This window comes from Oncorhynchus tshawytscha, unplaced genomic scaffold (genome assembly GCF_018296145.1).
Source record: "Oncorhynchus tshawytscha isolate Ot180627B unplaced genomic scaffold, Otsh_v2.0 Un_contig_2916_pilon_pilon, whole genome shotgun sequence".
NCBI classification, from domain to species: Eukaryota; Metazoa; Chordata; class Actinopteri; order Salmoniformes; family Salmonidae; genus Oncorhynchus; species Oncorhynchus tshawytscha.
The window spans coordinates 77,501-102,500 of record NW_024609621.1 but is presented as its reverse complement, the minus strand read 5'-3'; the positions used below and the strand labels follow the sequence as shown (position 1 = coordinate 102,500).

The following is a 25,000-nucleotide window of genomic DNA, read 5'->3' as shown; positions in this document are numbered from 1 at the left end:
GCAGTGTTGGCCCGCAGGCTGGTGATGGGGGCGCTGGGCGTCAAGAGTCCCCAGAGCAAAGAGCACCGTGAAGCAGAGAGAAAAAAACTGCAAGATGCCAGAGGTACGAGATTTCAAGGGGCAATCTGTAATTCAAGTAATAATAACAACAGAGGTGACCCCGCCACTTGTTTTGGTAAACGGCTGAGGGATGTAACCCCTCTCCAATTCACAGACCGCTATGTATGCAAGGACTGACCATCCATGACATCAGACTGATCGTTTTAACCATATTTTGAAGCTATACGGTGCATTCAGAAAGTATTCAGATCCCTTGACTTTTTCAACATTTTGTTACGTTTCAGCCTGATTCTAAAATGTGTATATATAAAAACCAAAAAATCAGCAATTTGTTCAATTTGCAAAAATGTCTAAACCTTTTTTTTTTCACACGATTATGGGGTGTTGTTTTCCTGATCTTTAAATATTTAAAACTCTTTAAGTATTTAAAACTCTTTTAGAATAAGGGGTTTTGATGGGGTACGACCAATGATGGGGATAACCCTGGGTGACTGACAGGGGGTGCTGTTTTGAAGCCACCACAAAGCCGTCTTGGTACTCCTGCATTGTAAATATATACAGTATATCACAAAAGTGAGTACACCCCTCACATTTTTTGTAAATATTTGAGTATATCTTTTCATGTGACAACACTGAAGAAATGACACTTTGCTACAATGTAAAGTAGTGAGTGTACAGCTTGTATAACAGTGTACATTTGCTGTCCCCTCAAAATAACTCAACACACAGCCATTAATGTCTAAACAGTGGCAACAAAAGTGATTACACCCCTAAGTGAAAATGTCCAAATTGGGCCCAATTTTCCCTCCCCGGTGTCATGTGACTCGTTAATGTTACAAGGTCTCAGGTGTGCATGGGGAGCAGGTGTGTTAAATTTGGTGTCATCGCTCTCACACTCCCTCATACTGACTGGTCACTGGAAGTTCAACATGGCACCTCATGGCAAAGAACTCTCTGAGGATCTGAAAAAAAGAATTGTTGCCCTACATAAAGATGGCCTTTTAAAGGCTGTAAAGGCAGTTTAGACATTAATGGCTGTGTGTTGACTTATTTTGAGGGGACAGCAAATTTACACTGTTATACAAGCTGTACACTCACTACTTTACATTGTAGCAAAGTGTCATTTCTTCAGTGTTGTCACATGAAAAGATAAACTCAAATATTTACAAAAATGTGTCGGCCTCCCGGGTGGCGCAGTGGTTAAGTGCACTGTATTGCAGCGCCAGCTGTGCCACCAGAGACTCTGGGTTCGCGCCCAGGCTCTGTCGTAACCGGGAGGACAGGGAGGTCCGTGGGGCGACGCACAATTGGCCTAGCGTCGTCCGGGTTAGGGAGGGTTTGGCCAGTAGGGATATCCTTGTCTCATCTCGCACCAGTGACTCCTGTGGCGGGCCGGGTGCAGTACGCACTAACCAAGGTTGCCAGGTGCACGGTGTTTCCATTGCTGCGGCTGGCTTCCGGGTTGGATGGCTGGATGGCGCTGTGTTAAGAAGCAGTGCGGCTTGGCGGCTCGGAGGACGCATGACTTTCAACCTTCGTCTCTCCTGAGCCCGTACGGGAGTTGAGCGATGAGACAAGATGGTAGCTACTAAACAATTGGATACCACGAAATTGGGGAGAAAAAGGGGTAAAATTCAACAAAAAAAAACATAAAAATGTGATATACTGTATATATATTGGAAGCTATGGAAATGTTGGTGCCCGATGAGACAGGGCCAAACCCTCCCTACCGGCCAAACATTCCCTACCGGCCAAACCCTCCCTACCGGCCAAACCCTCCCTACCGGCCAAACACTCCCTACCGGCCAAACCCTCCCTACCGGCCAAACCCCCTACCGGCCAAACCCTCCCTACCGGCCAAACCCTCCCCTACCGGCCAAACCCTCCCTACCGGCCAAACCCTCCCTACCGGCCAAACCCTCCCCACCGGCCAAACCCTCCCCCCCCACCGGCCAAACCCTCCCCACCGGCCAAACCCTCCCCACCGGCCAAACCCTCCCCACCGGCCAAACCCCTCCACCGGCCAAACATTCCCTACCGGCCAAACCCTCCCTACCGGCCCTCCCCAAAACATTCCCTACCCTACCGGCCAAACCCCCCTACCGGCCAAACATTCCCCTACCCAAACCCTCCCTACTGGCCAAACCCTCCCTACCGGCCAAACCCTCCCTACCGGCCAAACATTCCCTACCGGCCAAACATTCCCTACCGGCCAAACCCTCCCTACCGGCCAAACCCTCCCTACCGGCCAAACATTCCCTACCGGCCAAACCCTCCCTACCGGCCAAACCCTCCCTACCGGCCAAACCCTCCCTACTGGCCAAACCCTCCCTAATTCTCAATTAATGTCAACATTAGTTTTTGACAAGCAGATTCTATTACAGACACCTTAATGCAAACTTTAAATTCGATTATTCGAACAGGAACATTAAAAAAAAAATAGAATAAAAAAGTTTTTTGTTAAATGTTTTATTTCTCATCTTACTGTCCCCACTACAACAGCAAAATATTTAAATGTAATTTTGTCCTTGAAACATTTAAATAAAATATTATAGAATTCCATTAATTCCAACGGAGGACTGATCCCTCTGGGGGATGCCAACATGGCCGACCAGTGGCTCCAAAGCAAGTAATTAGCCAATACGTAGCGTCAGCAGTCCAGGGTTTATCTACATCATTAGTATGCCAGTTGAAGTAAGCTGTCGTATAGTGTTGCTACCACTAGGGGGTGGTGTTCTGTCAGTGATGTCTTTCCAGGACCATGAACCCGAAGAAGAGTCTCAGCCTCAGAGAGACTGAGGACAATGCGCTCATCTAGTGTTCTATAAACACACACACTGCACGTCCTGGAAATGGCTTCCAGTCATGTTGTTTTTAAGTGTAGCCTTGCTTCCAAAGACCAGCTATTGGAGGGAAAGTAGTGTCCTGACGAGATACAAATATAGAACAGATTGTCAGGAAGAACGGACAACTAGATGTTTGCTGGTGGTGACCACTTCTTTCACTGAGAGGAGGTGTGTGTGTGTGTGTGTGTGTGTGTGTGTGTGTGTGTGTGTGTGTGTGTGTGTGTGTGTGTGTGTGTGTGTGTGTGTGTGGTTTGGTTTGGTTTCTGGTTAGACAGCTGACACACACACTCTCTCGTCTCTCTGGCTAAGAGTTTCCTTGAGTTGTTCTCCTCACGCCCTGTGTTGCCGGGCAGAACCTCTACTCTATAATTTCCCTGTTTATTTCTCCTCCCAGGGGATTTATAAGTGGATATATTCAGCCAGCAGGACCAGTCCACTCTGGTGCAGTTGGCACCTACTACCAAAGGCACTTAAATATTTTGTCCTATCCATTCACCCTCTGAATGACACACATACACAATCCATGTCTCAAGGCTTAAAAATCCTTCTTTAACCCGTCTCCTCACCTTCATCTACACTGGTTGAAGTGGATTTAACAAGTGACATCAGTAAAGGAGTACAGGTTTCACCTGGGAGGGAGGGGAGGGATGGAGGGGAGGCGAGGGACGGAGGGGAGGGAGGGAGGAAGGGAGGAACGAACGAACGAACGGAGGGGAGGGAGGAACGAACGGGGGAGGGGAGGGAGGGAGGAACGAACGGGAGGGAGGGAGGGGAGGGAGGGAGGGAGGGAGGGAGGGAGGGAGGAGGAGGGAGGGAGGGAGGAGGGAGGGGAGGGAGGAACGAACGGAGGGGAGGGAGGAACGAACGGAGGGGAGGGAGGAACGAACGGAGGGGAGGGAGGGAGGCGGACGGCTGCTTATGGAACTGACTTTGTTTTCTGGCTGGATAACTGTTGTGCTCTACTGTTCTCAGGTGAACTTACAGGACGTTATGTGATCATAGACATTATGTGTCTCAGTGTGAAGCTCTGTTTAGATTCTTCTAGACAACTAGCGCTCCCTCCCCCTGGTGCCCAGTGAGCACAAGACATTGAAAAGACGTCTATTCAACCCCAAAAATACGTATTTTCAACCAGAGAAGACATATTTTCAACCAAAAAGACATTTTCAACCCCCAAAAGATATTATTATAAGATGGGATGTGCTTTTATACAGTAACATCCTGTAGTCATATACACTCTTCTGTGGTTCATACAGTAGACTTAATCATATACACTCTTCTGTGGTTCATACAGTAGACTTAATCATATACACTCTTCTATGGTTCATACAGTAGACTTAATCATATACACTCTTCTATGGTTCATACAGTAGACTTAATCATATACACATGATTCATACAGTAGACTTAATCATATACACTCTTCTGATTCATACAGTAGACTTAATCATATACACATGATTCATACAGTAGACTTAATCATATACACTCTTCTGTGATTCATACAGTAGACTTAATCATATACACATGATTCATACAGTAGACTTAATCATATACATGATTCATACAGTAGACTTAATCATATACACTCTTCTATGGTTCATACAGTAGACTTAATCATATACACATGATTCATACAGTAGACTTAATCATATACATGATTCATACAGTAGACTTAATCATATACATGATTCATACAGTAGACTTAATCATATACACTCTTCTGTGAGAGACTTAATACACATATACACTCTTCTATGGTTCATACAGTAGACTTAATCATATACACATGATTCATACAGTAGACTTAATCATATACACATGATTCATACAGTAGACTTAATCATATACACATGATTCATACAGTAGACTTAATCATATACACTCTTCTGTGATTCATACAGTAGACTTAATCATATATACTCTTCTGTGATTCATACAGTAGACTTAATCATATACATGATTCATACAGTAGACTTAATCATATACATGATTCATACAGTAGACTTAATCATATACATGATTCATACAGTAGACTTAATCATATACATGATTCATACAGTAGACTTAATCATATAAGTTCTATATTCTATGTGTACATCAGTGTGGGTATTAGATTCATTAGGATCCCCGTTAGCCGACACCAATGGAGACAACTGGTCTGACTGGGGTCCGACACATCATGAAAAATACATTACAGACCCCAAAAAGACGTTAAAATGGACATTTAAAGACATGAACATGTGCTGTGTGTGTCTATCAGTGACACCGACACGTCACTACTTACACACCTGTGTTATCATGAGTTATTGTGGAGCTGTTCTCTCTGCTGACTTAAAGGTCATGGAACATTTCATCCTGTAACTGGCGCCAAATGTCAATGACAAACCAGTACCAGGCTGCAGGTAACCTAGTGGTTAGAGGCAGGTAACCTAGTGGTTAGAGACAGGTAACCTAGTGGTTAGAGACAGGTAGCCTAGTGGTTAGAGGCGGGTAGCCTGGTGGTTAGAGGCGGGTAGCCTGGTGGTTAGAGGCGGGTAGCCTGGTGGTTAGAGGCGGTAACCTAGTGGTTAGCCTAGTGGTTAGAGGCAGGGTAGCCTGGTGGTTAGAGGCGGGTAGCCTGGTGGTTAGAGGCGGTAACCTGGTGGTTAGCCCTGGTGGTTAGAGGGGGTAGCCTGGTGGTTAGAGGCGGGTAGCCTGGTGGTTAGCGGGTAACCTGGTGGTTAGAGGCGGGTAGCCTGGTGGTTAGAGGCGGGTAGCCTGGTGGTTAGAGGTGGTTAGTAGCCTGGTGGTTAGAGGCGGGTAGCCTGGTGGTTAGAGGCGGGTAGCCTGGTGGTTAGCGGGTAGCCTGGTGGTTAGAGGCGGGTAGCCTGGTGGTTAGAGGCGGGTAGCCTGGTGGTTAGAGGCGGGTAGCCTGGTGGTTAGAGGCGGGTAGCCTGGTGGTTAGAGGCGGGTAGCCTGGTGGTTAGAGGCGGGTAGCCTGGTGGTTAGTAGCCTGGTGGTTGGAGGCGGGTAGCCTGGTGGTTAGAGGCGGGTAGCCTGGTGGTTGGAGGCGGGTAGCCTGGTGGTTAGGGCGGGTAGCCTGGTGGTTAGAGGCGGGTAGCCTGGTGGTTAGAGGCGGGTAGCCTGGTGGTTAGAGGCGGGTAGCCTGGTGGTTGGAGGCGGGCAGCCTGGTGGTTAGAGGCGGGCAGCCTGGTGGTTGGAGGCGGGCAGCCTGGTGGTTGGAGGCGGGCAGCCTGGTGGTTGGAGGCGGGCAGCCTGGTGGTTGGAGCGTTGGACTAGTAACCGGAAGGTTGCAAGATCTAATCCCCGAGCTGACAAGGTAAAAATCTGTCGTTCTGCCCCTGAACAGGCAGTTAACCCACTGTTCCTAGGCCAGTTAACCCACTGTTCCTAGGCCAGTTAACCCACTGTTCCTAGGCCAGTTAACCCACTGTTCCTAGGCCAGTTAACCCACTGTTCCTAGGCCAGTTAACCCACTGTTCCTAGGCCAGTTAACCCACTGTTCCTAGGCCAGTTAACCCACTGTTCCTAGGCCAGTTAACCCACTGTTCCTAGGCCAGTTAACCCACTGTTCCTAGGCCATCATTGAAAATAAGAATTTGTTCTTAACTGACTTGCCTAGTTAAATAAAGGTTATATAAAAAACTAGTAAAGCAATAGAACTCCATGAGAGAGAAACATACTTTTTTGAACGCTTGTGAATCTAGATGATTTTTTTACCGCGACGAGCCAGTCTGACTGTTTTGTACAACTTCCTGTGTTAAGATTAGTTCTTGTTCAAGAGGTTGACAACAATAGCAAAAACATTAGCAATGCGTTTCTTCATGTCCTTTCTACAGATGTGTTCTGGACAGTGATACGGTCAGAGGCAGTACTGGGCCTTTCAGGACTTCTCTTAGTGTCTTTCACAAAACCCTGAAGAAATGAAGGCTGATATATTACATGTTGCTCCTTTCAAGTGGAACTAGTCTTTGTCTTTATGATTGTATTGACAGCTAGTAGTAGTATTGATTTACTCTCTTATCAACCTGTCTGTCTGTCTTTCAGAGCAGAAGCGTCTGGCAGCTAAACAGAGAGACGACGCCTGGGAAGGGAAAGCCTGACGGGGAGGAACCACTTCCCGGCTTCTGCCCTCCATCCCATCCTCCTTCCACTGTAGGGACTAGACACTCCTCTGTTCCCTCTGCCCTCCATCCTCCCTCCACCGTAGGGACTAGACACACCTCTGTCCCCTCTGCCCTCCATCCTCCCTCCACTGTAGGGACTAGACACACCTCTGTTCCCTCTGCCCTCCATCCTCCCTCCACCGTAGGGACTAGACACACCTCTGTCCCCTCTGCCCTCCATCCTCCCTCCACCGTAGGGACTAGACACACCTCTGTCCCCTCTGCCCTCCATCCTCCCCCTCCACTGTAGGGACTAGACACACCTCTGTCCCTCTGCCCTCCATCCTCCCTCCACCGTAGGGACTAGACACACCTCTGTTCCCTCTGCCCTCCATCCTCCCTCCACCGTAGGGACTAGACACACCTCTGTTCCCTCTGCCCTCCATCCTCCCTCCACCGTAGGGACTAGACACACCTCTGTTCCCTCTGCCCTCCCATCCTCCCTCCATCCTCCCTCCACCGTAGGGACTAGACACACCTCTGTCCCCTCTGCCCTCCATCCCATCCTCCCTCCACCGTAGGGACTAGACACACCTCTGTCCCCTCTGCCCTCCATCCTCCCCCACCGTAGGGACTAGACACACCTCTGTCCCCTCTGCCCTCCATCCTCCCTCCACTCTAGACACACCTCTGTCCCCTCTGCCCTCCATCCCATCCTCCCTCCACCGTAGGGACTAGACACACCTCTGTTCCCTCTGCCCTCCATCCTCCCTCCACTGTAGGGACTAGACACACCTCTGTCCCCTCTGCCCTCCATCCTCCCTCCACCGTAGGGACTAGACACACCTCTGTTCCCTCTGCCCTTCATCCTCCCTCCACTGTAGGGACTAGACACACCTCTGTTCTCTCTGCCCTCCATCCCATCCTCCCTCCACTGTAGGGACTAGACACACCTCTGTTCCCTCTGCCCTCCATCCTCCCTCCACCGTAGGGACTAGACACACCTCTGTTCCCTCTGCCCTCCATCCTCCCTCCACCGTAGGGACTAGACACCCCTCTGCCCTCCACCTCTGTCCCCTCTGTCCCTCTGCATCCATCCTCCCTCCACTGTAGGGACTAGACACACCTCTGTCCCCTCTGCCCTCCATCCTCCCTCCACTGTAGGGACTAGACACACCTCTGTCCCCTCTGCCCTCCATCCTCCCTCCACCGTAGGGACTAGACACACCTCTGTCCCCTCTGCCCTCCATCCTCCCTCCACTGTAGGGACTAGACACACCTCTGTCCCCTCTGCCCTCCATCCTCCCTCCACCGTAGGGACTAGACACACCTCTGTCCCCTCTGCCCTCCATCCTCCCTCCACTGTAGGGACTAGACACACCTCTGTCCCCTCTGCCCTCCATCCTCCCTCCACCGTAGGGACTAGACACACCTCTGTTCCCTCTGCCCTCCATCCCCCTCCCTCCACTGTAGGGACTAGACACACCTCTGTCCCCTCTGCCCTCCATCCTCCCCTCCAGGGACTAGACACACCTCTGTCCCCTCTGCCCTCCATCCTCCCTCCACCGTAGGGACTAGACACACCTCTGTCCCCTCTGCCCTCCATCCTCCCTCCACCGTAGGGACTAGACACACCTCTGTCCCCTCTGCCCTCCATCCTCCCTCCACCATAGGGACTAGACACCTCTGTCCCCCTCCCCCCTACACAGGGCAGCTGTACTGAAGCCACACTGGACTGAACAGAACTGAACTCAGCCAAAGCCCAGAGTTTGTTGGCAGAAGTTTTTCTCTTGAAACCTGGTCAGCTTTAGATTAATCATCACTACTAACATTGATAACAGGGTCATATGGAGGTTAGGGGTCATATGGAGGTTAGGGGTCATATGGAGGTTAGGGGTCATATGGAGGTTAGGGGTCATATGGAGGTTAGCGGTCATATGGGGGTTAGGGGTCATATGGAGGTTAGGGGTCATATGGAGGTTTGGGGGTCATATGGAGGTTTAGGGGTCATATGGAGGTTAGGGGTCATATGGAGGTTTGGGGTCATATGGAGGTCATTAGGGTCATATGGAGGTTTGGGGGTCATATGGAGGTTTGGGGGTCATATGGAGGTTTAGGGGTCATATGGAGGTTTGGGGGTCATATGGAGGTTGGGGGGGGGTCATATGGAGGTTGGGGGTCATATGGAGGTTGGGGGTCATATGGAGGTTGGGGGTCATATGGAGGTTGGGGGTCATATGGAGGTTAGGGATCATATGGAGGTTAGGGGACGTATGGAGGTTAGCGGTCATATGGGAGGCTCCCATGCAGGGTAGCCAGGGTTATTATGGATGAGCGTATAGTACAGGGCTGCGCTGCGGGGTTTTGCACCCACCCAGCACTAAAACACCTGCTGTGCTGATTCACCTAATTCATGAAGAATAGTTTTATTTGTTGTTTTGTTAGTGGTGGGCTGGAACAAAACCCTGCACACATACAGCACACTGATGGCCCTGTGTAAGACGTGATGTTATCACCAACCACCAGTGGATGCTAGACAGAACAGTGTGACAGTTAAACAGTAAGGTGGTGTCGCCTCCAGAGGTCAGCTCCATTTAGATTCCAGCCAGTTCAGAAACTGAAGCGTGTTCCAAATCCACATTATCCTCATTGAAAAGCATTGAGGAGAATTGGAATTTCGCTATACTTCCTGAATTGACAGGAATTCAAATTCAACTGACCCCAACCCCGATACCCTCATATTCTGTTTTTACTTACTTTTTATATTGTTTTATTACCAGCTGATGGGGAGGAGCTAATTATGACCTAATTTATGTTACATGTATTAATCTTATAAAAAATAATCTCAGTCAGGAAGTATATCTTGAATCATCCTCCCCCAGTTTCTGCTCATGCTAAAGCACACTGTTTTTAGTTTAGGGATAGTGTGTCAAGCGTCTGAGTATGAGAGCTGATCCAGGATCAGGTCCCAACCTGTCCACACAATCTTATTAATTGTCTTCTAAAAGGCAAAACTGATCCTAGATCAGCACTTCTACCCTGAGACGAATGAGACATTGGAGCCCAGCTATCTTAACGGCTTAATAATGATGAGCGAGGACCGACACACCAAATAACATTATGATGAAGTCTCAGTTGCTCCCTAACGTTGTAAAAATGTTTTTGTAAAAACAATGTATTTTCTTTTCCTATTGTATTGTTCAGTGAACAGGGTTTGTCACTGTTTTTCTCTTATTGGTCGTTTAATAAATCATTTTTAAACTCTTTGTCTGCTTCTCTTTGTCCTGCCTCTTTCTCTCTTTGTCCTGCCTCTCTCTCTCTTTGTCCTGCCTCCCTCTCTCTCTTTGTCCTGCCTCCCTCTCTCTCTTTGTCCTGCCTCCCTCTCTCTCTTTGTCCTGCCTCCCTCTCTCTCTTTGTCCTGCCTCCCTCTCTCTCTTTGTCCTGCCTCCCTCTCTCTCTTTGTCCTGCCTCCCTCTCTCTCTTTGTCCTGCCTCCCTCTCTCTCTTTGTCCTGCCTCCCTCTCTCTCTTTTTGTCCTGCCTCCCTCTCTCTCTTTGTCCTGCCTCTCTCTCTTTGTCCTGCCTCCCTCTCTCTCTTTGTCCTGCCTCCCTCTCTCTCTTTGTCCTGCCTCTCTCTCTCTTTGTCCTGCCTCCCTCTCTCTCTTTGTCCTGCCTCCCTCTCTCTCTTTGTCCTGCCTCCCTCTCTCTCTTTGTCCTGCCTCCCTCTCTCTCTCTTTTGTCCTGCCTCCCTCTCTCTCTTTGTCCTGCCTCCCTCTCTCTCTTTGTCCTGCCTCCCTCTCTCTCTTTGTCCTGCCTCCCTCTCTCCTTTGTCCTGCCTCCCTCTCTCTCTTTGTCCTGCCTCCCTCTCTCTCTTTGTCCTGCCTCCCTCTCTCTCTTTGTCCTGCCTCCCTCTCTCTCTTTTGTCCTGCCTCCCTCTCTCTCTTTGTCCTGCCTCTCTCTCTCTCTTTGTCCTGCCTCCCTCTCTCTCTTTTGTCCTGCCTCCCTCTCTCTTTTGTCCTGCCTCTCTCTCTTGTCCTGCCTCCCTCTCTCTCTCTTTTTGTCCTGCCTCCTCTCTCTCTCTCTTTTGTCCTGCCTCCCTCTCTCTCTCTTTGTCCTGCCTCCCTCTCTCTCTTTTGTCCTGCCTCCCTCTCTCTCTTTTGTCCTGCCTCCCTCTCTCTCTTTGTCCTGCCTCCCTCTCTCTCTTTGTCCTGCCTCCCTCTCTCTCTTTGTCCTGCCTCCCTCTCTCCTTGCTGCTTCTCTCTCTCTCCTTGCTGCCTGTCTGTTTGTGCATATTTTGTTTGAGTTGGGAGCATTTCCATTCCAACTCCTGTCATTGGTTGAACATTGCCTTTAAAAGGTGCATAGAGGAAAAGCGCGATGGGATTGAATCCCGTCCCGACCCCCGACAGTGATGCTGAGTCGGTCTGTAAGCCAGAAACACTATGGAAACTGAACAAGAGAATAAACATAGAACTGAAAGAAACAGCCACTATGACACACACTTCCCACCCAGCCACCCAGCCACACCCACCCAGTCAGTCACCCACCCTAAACACCCAGCCACACAACCCACCCAACCCTGCCACCCACCCTAAACACCCAGCCACACACCCACCCAGCCACCCACCCAGTCAGTCACCCACCCAACCCTGCCACCCACCTAAACACCCACCACAAACACCCCCAGCCACCCAGCCAGCCACCCACCCAGTCAGTCAGTCACCCACCCTAAACACCCAGCCCTGCCACCCACCCTAAACACCCAGCCACACTAAACACCCAGCCACCCACCCAGCAACACCCACCCAACCTTGCCACCCACACACCCACCCAACCCTGCCACCCACAAACCCACCCAACCCTGCCACCCACCCTAAACACCCACCCAACCCTGCCACCCAGCCACACACCCAGCCACCCACACACCCACCCAACCCTGCCAGCCACCCAACCCACCCAGCCCTGCCACCCACCCTAAACAGCCAGCCACCCACACACCCAACCCTGCCACCCACCCACCCTAAACACCCAGCCACCCACCCAACCCTGTCACCCAGCCAGCCAGCCACCCACCCTAAACACCCAACCCTGCCACCCACCCAGCCAGTCACCCACCCTAAACACCCAGCCCTGCTCTAGCGTGATGTGAGATCTGTGGTCAGACCATGATAATATCAGAGCTTCAGGCTTTATGAGGTAACGTGCCGCGAGGGCTACAAGCTTGACGATCGCACACTAACCACAATGTGCCAGTCTAACAGGCACTCCAGCCGGGCTGCTTAGGACTTGTCCCGTTCCACACTTTCATCTTCAGTCTTGAGAACCACAGACACATACGTGGTGGAGGTCTTTATAGGGAGAGATGCCAGCTGTCATGCCAACCCAATGCCCACGTGTCATGGCGTGGAGGTTGGTAGGTTGGAACACACAGGAGTTACCAAGCAACCGTTTAACCGCAGTGTCAACCGTGTGTTTAAGACTGGAGGAAGAAAGAGGAAGAGGTCCCAAATGGCACCCTATTCCCTGTGGTGTGCACTACCTTTAACCAGTGCCCATGTAGTGTAGTGCACTATATAGGGAATAGGGTGTGATTTTTGGACCTGATGAGAGATCCCTAATACTGCTAAGATGAGGATTTGTGTATGTAAAGTATTTTATCTGTAATGTCTTTTTTCGTTATGTGTGGGACCCCAGTGAGACCAGCTGTCGCCATGGAGATCCTAATCAATCACCTTGAAGAGAGAACGAGAGTGAGGAGGAGGAGGTGATGGGGGGGGAGGAGGAAGACTGGGAGGAGAGGGAATAGGAGGAGGGAAAGAGAAAGCAATAGGAAGGAGAGGAATTTGAAACGGACTCAAGTTGCTCTGCCAGTCTATATCCTCTGTGATGCTTCTCCAATGAATGTAATGACCAGGGTCGTATTCATTAGTGCATAACGTTTTGCAACGGAAGTCAACGATGTAGATTCCTCATTGGACAAGTTCAGTTTGCACCTCGCTGTTTCGGTCTGTTTTCTTCCGTTTTGGCGCTGAATGAACATGCAGCAGATCTGGGGCTTGTTGAATATACGGTAGGCCTGGCGCTGAATGACCATGCAGCAGATCTGGGGCTTGTTGAATATACGGTAGGCCTGGCGCTGAATGACCATGCAGCAGATCTGGGGCTTGTTGAATATACGGTAGGCCTGGCGCTGAATGACCATGCAGCAGATCTGGGGCTTGTTGAATATACGGTAGGCCTGGCGCTGAATGACCATGCAGCAGATCTGGGGCTTGTTGAATATACGGTAGGCCTGGCGCTGAATGACCATGCAGCAGATCTGGGGCTTGTTGAATATACGGTAGGCCTGGCGCTGAATGACCATGCAGCAGATCTGGGGCTTGTTGAATATACGGTAGGCCTGATGTGTATTCTAAGCCTCTGGCGGCTGTTTATTTGAATGTGACCTAAATACGCCTTTTCTGACTATAGCATTACAGCTATAGTTAGACACGGACTAAAACTTAAACACACTCATCTCAGCACGCCGCAGCTAAAATAGGCAGCATATTGAGTACATGCCCTAATTGGTTGGGTAAAAGAGGACGTGTGTGTGTGTGTGTGTGTGAGTGTGTGTGTGCGTGTGTGTGTGTGTGTGTGTGTGTGTATCTCTATCTCAGTGTGTGTGTGTGTGTGTGTGTGTGTGTGTGTGTGTATCTCTATCTCAGTGTGTGTGTGTGTGTGTGTGTGTGTGTGTGTGTGTGTGTGTCTCTCTATCTCAGTGTGTGTGTGTGTGTGTGTGTGTGTATCTCTATCTCAGTGTGTGTGTGTGTGTGTGTGTGTGTGTCTGAGGTTGGAAACGACAGTAAAGCCTCTATGTTCCCTAGGTCAGGATGGAGGTCATGGCTCTATATCCACACTGCTCTTTATGAATGAATGAAAGGTTTCTCATGGTTTAATTATGAGGAGTTTAAATGTACATTCTATAGCTAATGATAGTATTCATCATCAAATGCTATACACTCAAATGACCAGGTACCAAAAGAGCCGTATCGTTTGGAAATCTGATGTTTATTGTTCTCTACCATTGCCAAGTATCAGGTGCAGTACTTATTAGGTACAACCATAGTGCATTCCAAATGTCACCCTATTCCCAAAACAGAGCACTGCTTTTAACCAGAGCTCTACTGGTCACAATACATCTACCTGTATGATGAGGTTCACTGGCGTTAAAACAGACTGATGACAGCAACTATAGGATTTATCCTAATAAAACATAAACAACACAAAACTAGGGTTGCACATTTCTTTTAAAAATCTGGTAACTTTTCCAAAATTCCCAGTTGTAAGATTCCTATATTTCCCAGATGTCCTGCTTTATTACTTCCTGATTCCAGGAATCTTCCAACCGGGGTTGCTGGAACACCTGGGACTCGTGGGAAAGTTACCAGAATTTTGCAACCTTATGAAAACACAACTACAAAAAGGGACAAAACGTTTTAAGTCAAAAGTACATCATATTAAAGTATAAATTACAAACCTACAGGACGATATTCTAGAAGGTCATATAAAACTAAATTTGCAATACATTACAATTATTTATTTTTTTAAAGGCTAAACGTTAGCACCATGAAAAATACTTGTCAATGTAATTTCCATATAACAAAAAACATCACTTTTTTTTACAGCGAATACTGCATTTGTATTGCATAAATACTGCATTTGTATTGCATAAATACTGCATTTGTATTGCATAAATACTGCATTTGTGAAGTAGATATATGAAAGCACAAGAAGGCCAGTTTTTAAAGGAAGTAGGGGGATCTGATTTGATGATGGATGGACAACAGACAAGAGGACGAGAGAAATCTACCAAGGCCCGGTTTCCCAAAAACATCTTAAAGATCCTATGGTTCTAAGATAAACTTAGCCTCAAGATGCTTTTGGGGAACCGGGCCCTGATCAATTACCAAGGCTGTGGCCAGACAGGAAGTTTGTGTGAAGAAAACTATGGCTTGAGTCAATGGTTTTTCAATGGAGGGCTTCCGTTGATGGAAAATGGACAACGGAGATGATTGTCTTTCGAAAGAAAACACACAAGATGACGGCCTTTTGTGCGTATGAAACTCCTCCGGAAACAGTTGACTTGAGTTGAACTTTCGACAGACAAAAACATACAATAATAAATGCGAATCCAATTTCATCCGTTTCCATGCGTCTGTGATACTATCTTATAAGATCATGACTGAGATTCAGAAGACAATAGACAACTTAAAGGCTCAGCTATATAACATACACAGACACAAACACAGACATAAACACAGACATAAACACAGACATAAACACAGACATAAACACAGACATAAACACAGACATAAACACAGACATAAACACAGACATATACACAGACATAAACACAGACATATACAAAGACATAAACACAGACATAAACAGACACAAACACAGACATAAACACAGACATATACAAAGACATAAACACAGACAGAAAAACAGACACAAACACAGACATATACACAGACATAAACACAGACATATACACAGACATACACAGACATAAACACAGACATATACACAGACATAAACACAGACATAAACACAGACATATACACAGACATAAACACAGACATAAACACAGACATAAACACAGACATAAACACAGACATAAACACAGACATAAACACAGACATAAACACAGACACAGACATAAACACAGACATAAACACAGACATACACACAGACATACACAGACATAAACACAGACATACACACAGACATACACACAGACATACACAGACATAAACACAGACATACACAGACATAAACACAGACATAAACACAGACATACACAGACATATACACAGACATATACACAGACATAAACACAGACATAAACAGAATTCAAAATGTCTGCAAGCAGGAAGACACCCTTGTTGTTTACAAGGTCTTATCTAACTTTGCTGTTGAAGTATAGACACCTGAATTACCTAAGGCTTGGTTAACTTGGTCTCCGGCAGGTAAATCTGCTTTTTGTTTTTAATGCACCGTATCGCTGGAACAAAATTGAAAATCCATTTCATGTTGACGTTCTGGTGCCGTTCGGGCAGTTTAAAGTATTGATTAGGGTTTTATTTGTGGATGAATGAGACAGTTTTTCTCTGTGATTTGTGATGTTTTTATTTGTGCTTCACATGGCTGTGTTTCTGTATTCTGTATGTGTATATATACATATGTTGTGTTTAATGTGTATATTTATGTTGTATCATTTGGTAAAGAGCCTTAGGTCCGAATCTTTTGTATGTATGACAATGCCACCTTACTGAGTGTACCTTTTAAACAAGGTAGCTTTGCCCCATTGTCACTAAATAGGTACAACCATCTTATACAATATACACCGTTTGTGATTTGATAAACATACATGTAATACTCATGTACCTTAGTGTACCCTTCCTACATATCACAGGAGGCTGGTGAGGGGAGGACGGCTCATAATAGTGGCTGGAATGGAATGGAATGGAATGGTATTAAACACATGGAAACCATGGAAACCAGGAGTTAGATTCCATTCCATTGAATTCCTTTGCAGCCATTACTATCAGCCCATCCTCCCCAATTAAGATGCCACCAGCCTCCTGTGCTACATAACCATAGTATGTCTGAATCTTAGGGAACTATCTTGTTGTTTTTCCGTCATTTCAAATCTGTAAATAACTCCCATGTTGCTCATAATTCTTTTGTTTCAAGACAAGCATCTCTACTTTAATCTAAATCCTGTTACCATGGTGACACCTGACACATGTGACAGCTTGATACGGTCCAATTCCAACTGAGAAACGTGTCACAACTACCCATAAGTCCTGTATACGTCTCTGTCTATACTCTCTCTCTCTCTCTCTCTCTCTCTCTCTCTCTCTCAGAGATATGGTTAGTGATGGGGAAGGCGTGATGATTGCTTGATGTTCAGGTGATTCTTTCTTTGACCTTTCCAGAAACAATTCCCCCCTTCCCTCCCCTCTTCCTTCCTCCCCCCTCCCTCCCACAGTCCATTCCAACCCCGGCTTCCTGGTTCTCCTCCGGCTCCTCTCCAATGATTGGGTAAGTTGAGATGAGCTGTGGTTCCAAAGCTCTGCCCTGAGAACTCCCATTGGTTGACTGGTTGTTCTGAAGTCTCTCATTCGTTGTTCGGTTGGATGGAGATCTCCCATTGGTTCTTCTGTTGTTCCGTTGGTTAGAGGAAGTTGTTGGTGATCTGACGCTGGTGCTCAAACAGATCCTCCACCTCTGGACTGTATGCATCACCTGAGAGAGAGAGAGAGAGAGAGAGAGAGAGAGAGAGAGAGAGAGAGAGAGAGAGAGAGAGGTAGAGGGAGAGGAGAGGGAGAGAGAGAGAGAGAGAGAGAGAGAGAGAGAGAGGGAGAGGAGAGGGAGAGAGAGAGAGAGAGAGAGAGAGAGAGAGAGAGGGAGAGAGAGAGAGAGAGAGAGAGAGAGAGAGGAGAGAGACAGAGAGAGAGAGAGAGAGAGAGAGAGAGAGAGAGAGAGAGAGAGAGAGAGAGAGAGAGAGAGAGAGAGAGAGAGAGAGAGAGGGAGAGAGAGAGAGAGAGGAGAGAGAGAGAGATTAGAATAACATTTTGGTGTGGATGTGAAGTAGAGACTGAGAGAAGTAATGGGTTGAAGGAGGGATGTAACTCCCCCTCGTTCGTCAGGGTAAAGCAGCCCCCTCAGTTCGTCAGGGTAAAGCAGCCCCCTCAGTTCGTCAGGGTAAAGCAGCCCCCCCCCTCAGTTCGTCAGGGTAAAGCAGCCCCCTCAGTTCGTCAGGGTAAAGCAGCCCCCTCAGTTCGTCAGGGTAAAGCAGCCCCCTCAGTTCGTCAGGGTAAAGCAGCCCCCTCAGTTCGTCAGGGTAAAGCAGCCCCCTCAGTTCGTCAGGGTAAAGCAGCCCCCTCAGTCCGTCAGGGTAAAGCAGCCCCCTCAGTTCGTCAGGGTGAAGCAGCCCCCTCAGTTCGTCAGGGTGAAGCAGCCCCCTCAGTTCGTCAGGGTAAAGCAGCCCCCTCACCAGCGTGGCAGCCGAACATGAAGACACGTCCTCCATCGTACTTGCAGCGGCAACGCATCACGTTGTTCTGAAAGTCTGACTCGGCCATGTCCAACGAGGGGTTCACTTCAACCTGCAGGGAGGGACAGAGGACAAAGGAAGGGGGGGAGGGAGGAGTGTGTCAGATGTGTGTGTTTCAGGTGTGTTTGTGTCAGGTGTGTGTGTGTGTGTTTCAGGTGTGTTTATGTCAGGTGTGTGTGTGTGTGTGTGTGTGTGTGTGTGTGTGTGTGTGTGTGTGTGTGTGTGTGTGTGTGTGTGTGTGTGTGTGTGTGTGTGTGTGTGTGGTGTGTGTGTGTGTGTGTGTGTGTGTCAGGTGTGTGTGTGTGTCAGGTGTGTGTGTGTGTGTGTGTGTGTGTGTCAGGTGTGTGTGTGTGGAATAACGTGGGCGGTAACCGAGTTATAAGAGGAGGAGGAAGTTGCCCCTAGATACTGGTCCAAATTCAGCTTGACTTTTCTCCCTAATGGTTTGGGTTTAGTGTTGGTAAACTGATCCTAGATCTGTGCCTAAGGGAACTTCTATACGGAGTGGGTCTGTGGGACAGGGAGTAAGATGATGTTGTTCCTACACTGATCTAAGGTCAGTTTTGTGGTTGTCCTCCTAATGATAAGGTTGGGGAAGAGTAAGCTGATCCTAGATCTGTGCCTAAAAGAGCAACGTCGATACCCGGTGTGTGGTTAGGAGACGATAACAACTACGTTTGGTTGCGCTAAAACTCTCAGCCTATCATTAAGATGTAGTCATGGTAGGTTGGTTGGCATTGTTTGTCCGTTCACTCTGTTTCCCAGACATAAAAACATGCATGTGACTTTTCCAGCCTCATGAAAGACAAAGCCGACAGTACAATTCCATGAAGCTCTTTCATTTTCTACACTCTATCTTTCCATAAAAAAACAATAAATAAATCATAAAAGACAATAAATCATAAAAGTATTCATAATTATGAAACATGTTTATTTAGTTTTCTGTCTAATTTGTTTCAAGCACTTTATGTATTTTCTCTTGACAAGTTAGAAGGCTTATAAGCACATATTTATAAGTATCATATTAACTTGGCTATATGGCCTGTTTAAAACAGAATCATATTAACTGGGCTATATGGCCTGTTTAAAACAGAATCATATTAACTGGGCTATATGGCCTGTTTAAAACAGAATCATATTAACTGGGCTATATGGCCTGTTTAAAACAGAATCATATTAACTGGGCTATATGGCCTGTTTAAAACAGAATCATATTAACTTGGCTATATGGCCTGTTTAAAACAGAATCATATTAACTTGGCTATATGGCCTGTTTAAAACAGAATCATATTAACTTGGCTATATGGCCTGTTTAAAACAGAATCATATTAACTTGGCTATATGGCCTGTTTAAAACAGAATCATATTAACTTGGCCACAATACAAGCTCTTTTACAAGCTTTCATGCAGTAATCTTAGATGGGTTATGAAGGTTCCTGCTAATATCATTGTGTTCTTCGCTGTTCCTAAGTCTGTGTGTGCTTGGGTGTGTGTGTGTGTGTGTGTGTGCCTGTGTGTGTGTGTGTGCCTGGTTGTGTGTGTGTGCCTGGGTGTGTGTGGTCCGAGGCCAGCAGTGTTGGGTGACTGATTTCTAAATGAAGTGCAATCAGAGATCGTAACAGTGGGGTGGATGTCAGTCAGAGACTGTGGGGTGGATGTCAATCAGAAATCAGAGACTGTGACTGTGGGGTGGATGTCAGTCAGAGACAGTGACAGTGGGTGGATGTCAATCAGAGACTGTGACAGTGGGGTGGATGTCAATCAGAGACTGTGACAGTGGGGGTGGATGTCAATCAGAGACATGTGACAGTGTGGGGTGGATGTCAATCAGAGACAGTGGGGTGGATGTCAATCAGAGACTGTGGGGTGGATGTCAATCAGAGACTGTGACAGTGGGGTGGATGTCAATCAGAGACTGTGGGGTGGATGTCAATCAGAGACTGTGGGGTGGATGTAAATCAGAGACTGTGGGGTGGATGTCAGTCAGAGACAGTGACAGTGGGGTGGATGTCAATCAGAGACCGTGACAGTGGGGTGGATGTCAGTCAGAGACTGTGGGGTGGATGTCAGTCAGAGACCGTGGGGTGGATGTCAATCAGACACAGTGGGGTGGATGTCAATCAGAGACTGTGGGGTGGATGTCAATCAGAGACTGTGACAGTGGGGTGGATGTCAATCAGAGACAGTGGGGTGGATGTCAATCAGAGACTGTGGGGTGGATGTCAATCAGAGACTCAATCAGATACTGTGACAGTGGGGTGGATGTCAATCAGAGACAGTGGGGTGGATGTCAATCAGAGACAGTTACAGTGGGGTGGATGTCAATCAGAGACAGTGGGGTGGATGTCAAGACAGAGACAGTGGGGTGGATGTCAATCAGAGACCGTGACAGTGGGGTGGATGTCAGTCAGAGACTGTGACAGTGGGGTGGATGTCAATCAGAGACCATGACAGTGGGGTGGATGTCAGTCAGAGACTGTGACAGTGGGGTGGATGTCAATCAGAGACCGTGGGGTGGAGTCAATCAGAGACTGGGTGGATGTCAGAGACTCAGATTACAGTGACAGTGGGGTGGATGTCAATCAGAGACAGTGACAGTGGGGTGGATGTCAATCAGAGACAGTGGGGTGGATGTCAATCAGAGACAGTGGGGTGGATGTCAATCAGAGACAGTGACAGTGGGGTGGATGTCAATCAGAGACAGTGGGGTGGATGTCAATCAGAGACTGTGGGGTGGATGTCAATCAGAGACCGTGACAGTGGGGTGGATGTCAATCAGAGACAGTGGGGTGGATGTCAATCAGAGACTGTGGGGTGGATGTCAATCAGAACTGTGGGGTGGATGTCAATCAGAGACAGTGACAGTGGGGTGGATGTCAATCAGAGACAGTGGGGTGGATGTCAATCAGAGACTGTGGCAGTGGGGTGGATGTCAATCAGAGACTGTGGCAGTGGGGTGGATGTCAATCAGAGACCGTGACAGTGGGGTGGATGTCAATCAGAGACTGTGGGGTGGATGTCAGTCAGAGACTGTGACAGTGGGGTGGATGTCAATCAGAGACAGTGGGGTGGATGTCAATCAGAGACTGTGACAGTGGGGTGGATGTCAAACAGAGACTGTGACAGTGGGGTGGATGTTAAGTGGGGTGGATGTCAATCAGTGACAGTGGGGTGGATGTCAATCAGAGACCGTGGGGTGGATGTCAATCAGTGGGGGTGGATGTCAATCAGAGACTGTGACAGTGGGGTGGATGTCAATCAGAGACTGACATGTCAGAGAGACTGTGACAGTGGGTGGATGTCAATCAGAGACTGTCAATCAGAGACTGTGACAGTGGGGTGGATGTCAAACAGAGACTGTGACAGTGGGGTGGATGTCAGTCAGAGACTGTGACAGTGGGGTGGATGTCAATCAGAATCATATGACAGTGGGGTGGATGTCAATCAGAGACCGTGACAGTGGGGTGGATGTCAATCAGAGACAGTGGGGTGGATGTCAGTCAGAGACTGTGACAGTGGGGTGGATGTCAATCAGAGACTGGGGTGACAGTGGGGTGGATGTCAAGAGACTGTGACAGTGGGGTGGATGTCAATCAGAATCATGACAGTGGGGTGGATGTCAATCAGAGACTGTGGGGTGGATGTCAATCAGAGACAGTGGGGTGGATGTCAATCAGAGACAGTGGGGTGGATGTCAATCAGAGACAGTGACAGTGGGGTGGATGTCAATCAGAGACAGTGACAGTGGGGTGGATGTGTCAATCAGAGACTGTGACAGTGGGGTGGATGTCAATCAGAGACTGTGACAGTGGGGTGGATGTCAATCAGAGACAATCGTGACAGTGGGGTGGATGTCAGTCAGAGACTATGACAGTGGGGTGGATGTCAATCAGAGACTGTGACAGTGGGGTGGATGTCAATCAGAGACTGTGGGGTGGATGTCAATCAGAGACTGTGGGGTGGATGTCAATCAGAGACAGTGGGGTGGATGTCAATCAGAGACAGTGACAGTGGGGTGGATGTCAATCAGAGACAGTGGGGTGGATGTCAATCAGAGACTGTGGGGTGGATGTCAATCAGAGACTGTGGGGTGGATGTCAATCAGAGACTGTGGGGTGGATGTCAATCAGAGACTGTGGGGTGGATGTCAATCAGAGACTGTGACAGTGGGGTGGATGTCAATCAGAGACAGTGGGGTGGATGTTAATCAGAGACTGTGACAGTGGGGTGAATGTTAGGGGGTGGAGACTGTGGGGTGGATGTCAATCAGAGACTGTGGGGTGGATGTCAATCAGAGACTGTGACAGTGGGTGGATGTCAATCAGAGACTGTGACAGTGGGGTGGATGTCAATCAGAGACTGTGGGGTGGGGTGGATGTCAGAGACTGTGGGGTGGATGTCAATCAGAGACTGTGGGGTGGATGTCAATCTGTGAGACTGTGACAGTGGGGTGGATGTCAATCAGAGACTGTGACAGTGGGGTGGATGTCAATCAGAGACTGTGGGGTGGATGTCAATCAGAGACCGTGGGGTGGATGTCAATCAGAGACTGTGGGGTGGATGTCAATCAGAGACCGTGACAGGGGGATGTCAATCAGAGACTGTGGGGTGGATGTCAGTCAGAGACCATGACAGTGGGGTGGATGTCAATCAGAGACTGTGGGGTGGATGTCAGTCAGAGACTGTGGGGTGGATGTCAATCAGAGACTGTGGGGTGGATGTCAATCAGAGACTGTGGGGTGGATGTCAATCAGAGACAGTGGGGTGGATGTCAATCAGAGACAGTGACAGTGGGTGGATGTCAATCAGAGACTGTGACAGTGGGGTGGATGTCAATCAGAGACTGTGACAGTGGGGTGGATGTCAATCAGAGACTGTGAGTCAGTGGGGTGGATGTCAGTGGGGTGGATGTCAATCAGAGACTGTGACAGTGGGGTGGATGTCAATCAGAGACTGTGACAGTGGGGTGGATGTCAATCAGAGACCGTGACAGTGGGGTGGATGTCAGTCAGAGACAGTGGGGTGGATGTCAGTCAGAGACAGTGGGGTGGATGTCAGTCAGAGACATTGGGGTGGATGTCAGTCAGAGACAGTGGGGTGGATGTCAGTCAGAGACAGTGACAGTGGGGTGGATGTCAATCAGAGACTGTGGGGTGGATGTCAATCAGAGACTGTGGGGTGGATGTCAATCAGAGACAGTGACAGTGGGGTGGATGTCAATCAGAGACTGTGGGGTGGATGTCAATCAGAGACTGTGACAGTGGGGTGGATGTCAATCAGAGACTGTGGGGTGGATGTCAATCAGAGACTGTGACAGTGGGGTGGATGTCAATCAGAGACTGTGACAGTGGGGTGGATGTCAATCAGAGACCGTGACAGTGGGGTGGATGTGGGGTGGATGTCAGTCAGAGACTGTGACAGTGGGGTGGATGTCAATCAGAGACAGTGACAGTGGGGTGGATGTCAATCAGAGACAGTGGGGTGGATGTCAATCAGAGACAGTGGGGTGGATGTCAATCAGAGACAGTGACAGTGGGGTGGATGTCAATCAGAGACAGTGGGGTGGATGTCAATCAGAGACCGTGGGGTGGATGTCAATCAGAGACCGTGACAGTGGGGTGGATGTCAATCAGAGACAGTGGGGTGGATGTCAATCAGAGACTGTGGGGTGGATGTCAATCAGAGACTGTGGGGTGGATGTCAATCAGAGACAGTGACAGTGGGGTGGATGTCAATCAGAGACAGTGGGGTGGATGTCAATCAGAGACTGTGGCAGTGGGGTGGATGTCAATCAGAGACTGTGGCAGTGGGGTGGATGTCAATCAGAGACTGTGGGGTGGATGTCAGTCAGAGACTGTGACAGTGGGGTGGATGTCAATCAGAGACAGTGGGGTGGATGTCAGTCAGAGACTGTGACAGTGGGGTGGATGTCAGTCAGAGACTGGATGACAGACAATCAGTGACAGTGGGGTGGATGTCAATCAGAGACTGTGACAGTGGGGGATGGATGTCAATCAGAGACTGTGACAGTGGGGTGGATGTCAATCAGAGACTGTGACAGTGGGGTGGATGTCAATCAGAGACTGTGACAGTGGGGTGGATGTCAGTCAGAGACTGTGACAGTGGGGTGGATGTCAGTCAGAGACTGTGACAGTGGGGTGGATGTCAATCAGTGACAGTGGGGTGGATGTCAATCAGAGACCGTGACAGTGGGGTGGATGTCAATCAGAGACTGTGGGGTGGATGTCAGTCAGAGACTGACAGTGGGGTGGATGTCAATCAGAGACTGTGACAGTGGGGTGGATGTCAATCAGAGACTGTGACAGTGGGGTGGATGTCAATCAGAGACTGTGGGGTGGATGTCAATCAGAGACTGTGGGGTGGATGTCAATCAGAGACAGTGGGGTGGATGTCAATCAGAGACTGTGATGTCAGTGGGGGGTGGATGTCAATCAGAGACTGTGACAGTGGGGTGGATGTCAATCAGAGACTGTGACAGTGGGGTGGATGTCAATCAGAGACTGTGACAGTGGGGTGGATGTCAATCAGAGACTGTGACAGTGGGGTGGATGTCAGTCAGAGACTATGACAGTGGGGTGGATGTCAATCAGAGACTGTGACAGTGGGGTGGATGTCAGACAGAGACAGTGGGGTGGATGTCAATCAGAGACTGTGGGGTGGATGTCAGTCAGAGACTGTGGGGTGGATGTCAATCAGAGACAGTGACAGTGGGGTGGATGTCAATCAGAGACAGTGGGGTGGATGTCAATCAGAGACTGTGGGGTGGATGTCAATCAGAGACTGTGGGGTGGATGTCAGTCGGAGACTGTGGGGTGGATGTCAATCAGAGACTGTGGGGTGGATGTCAGTCAGAGACTGT

At 48.6% G+C, this 25,000-nt stretch overlaps 2 protein-coding genes across 4 annotated transcripts in view; one reads left to right on the top strand and one right to left on the bottom strand.

Annotated features, from left to right (window-relative positions):
• The window catches only part of r3hcc1l (R3H domain and coiled-coil containing 1-like), a 10,808-nt gene extending 3,640 nt beyond the window's left edge, over positions 1-7,168 (top strand). For 2 of the 3 annotated variants that reach the window (XM_042316391.1, XM_042316392.1), the window contains exons 6-7: positions 1-103; positions 6,957-7,168. The exon at positions 1-103 is cut by the window's left edge and continues 38 nt beyond it. In XM_042316391.1, the coding sequence (XP_042172325.1) occupies positions 1-103; positions 6,957-7,012 (159 nt within the window). In that variant the 3' untranslated portion in view covers positions 7,013-7,168. The remainder of the gene's footprint in view (positions 104-6,956) is intronic. The other variant, XM_042316393.1, reaches the window with a different exon arrangement.
• A 9,003-nt stretch (positions 7,169-16,171) lies between these two features.
• LOC112230079 (lysyl oxidase homolog 4) overlaps positions 16,172-25,000 on the bottom strand; it is a 53,441-nt gene continuing 44,612 nt past the window's right edge. Inside the window, exons 14-15 of the mRNA XM_042316389.1 lie at positions 18,061-18,172; positions 16,172-17,309 (exon numbers count right to left, since the gene is read on the bottom strand). Coding sequence (XP_042172323.1) covers positions 17,239-17,309; positions 18,061-18,172 — 183 coding nt within the window. The 3' untranslated portion in view covers positions 16,172-17,238. The remainder of the gene's footprint in view (positions 17,310-18,060; positions 18,173-25,000) is intronic.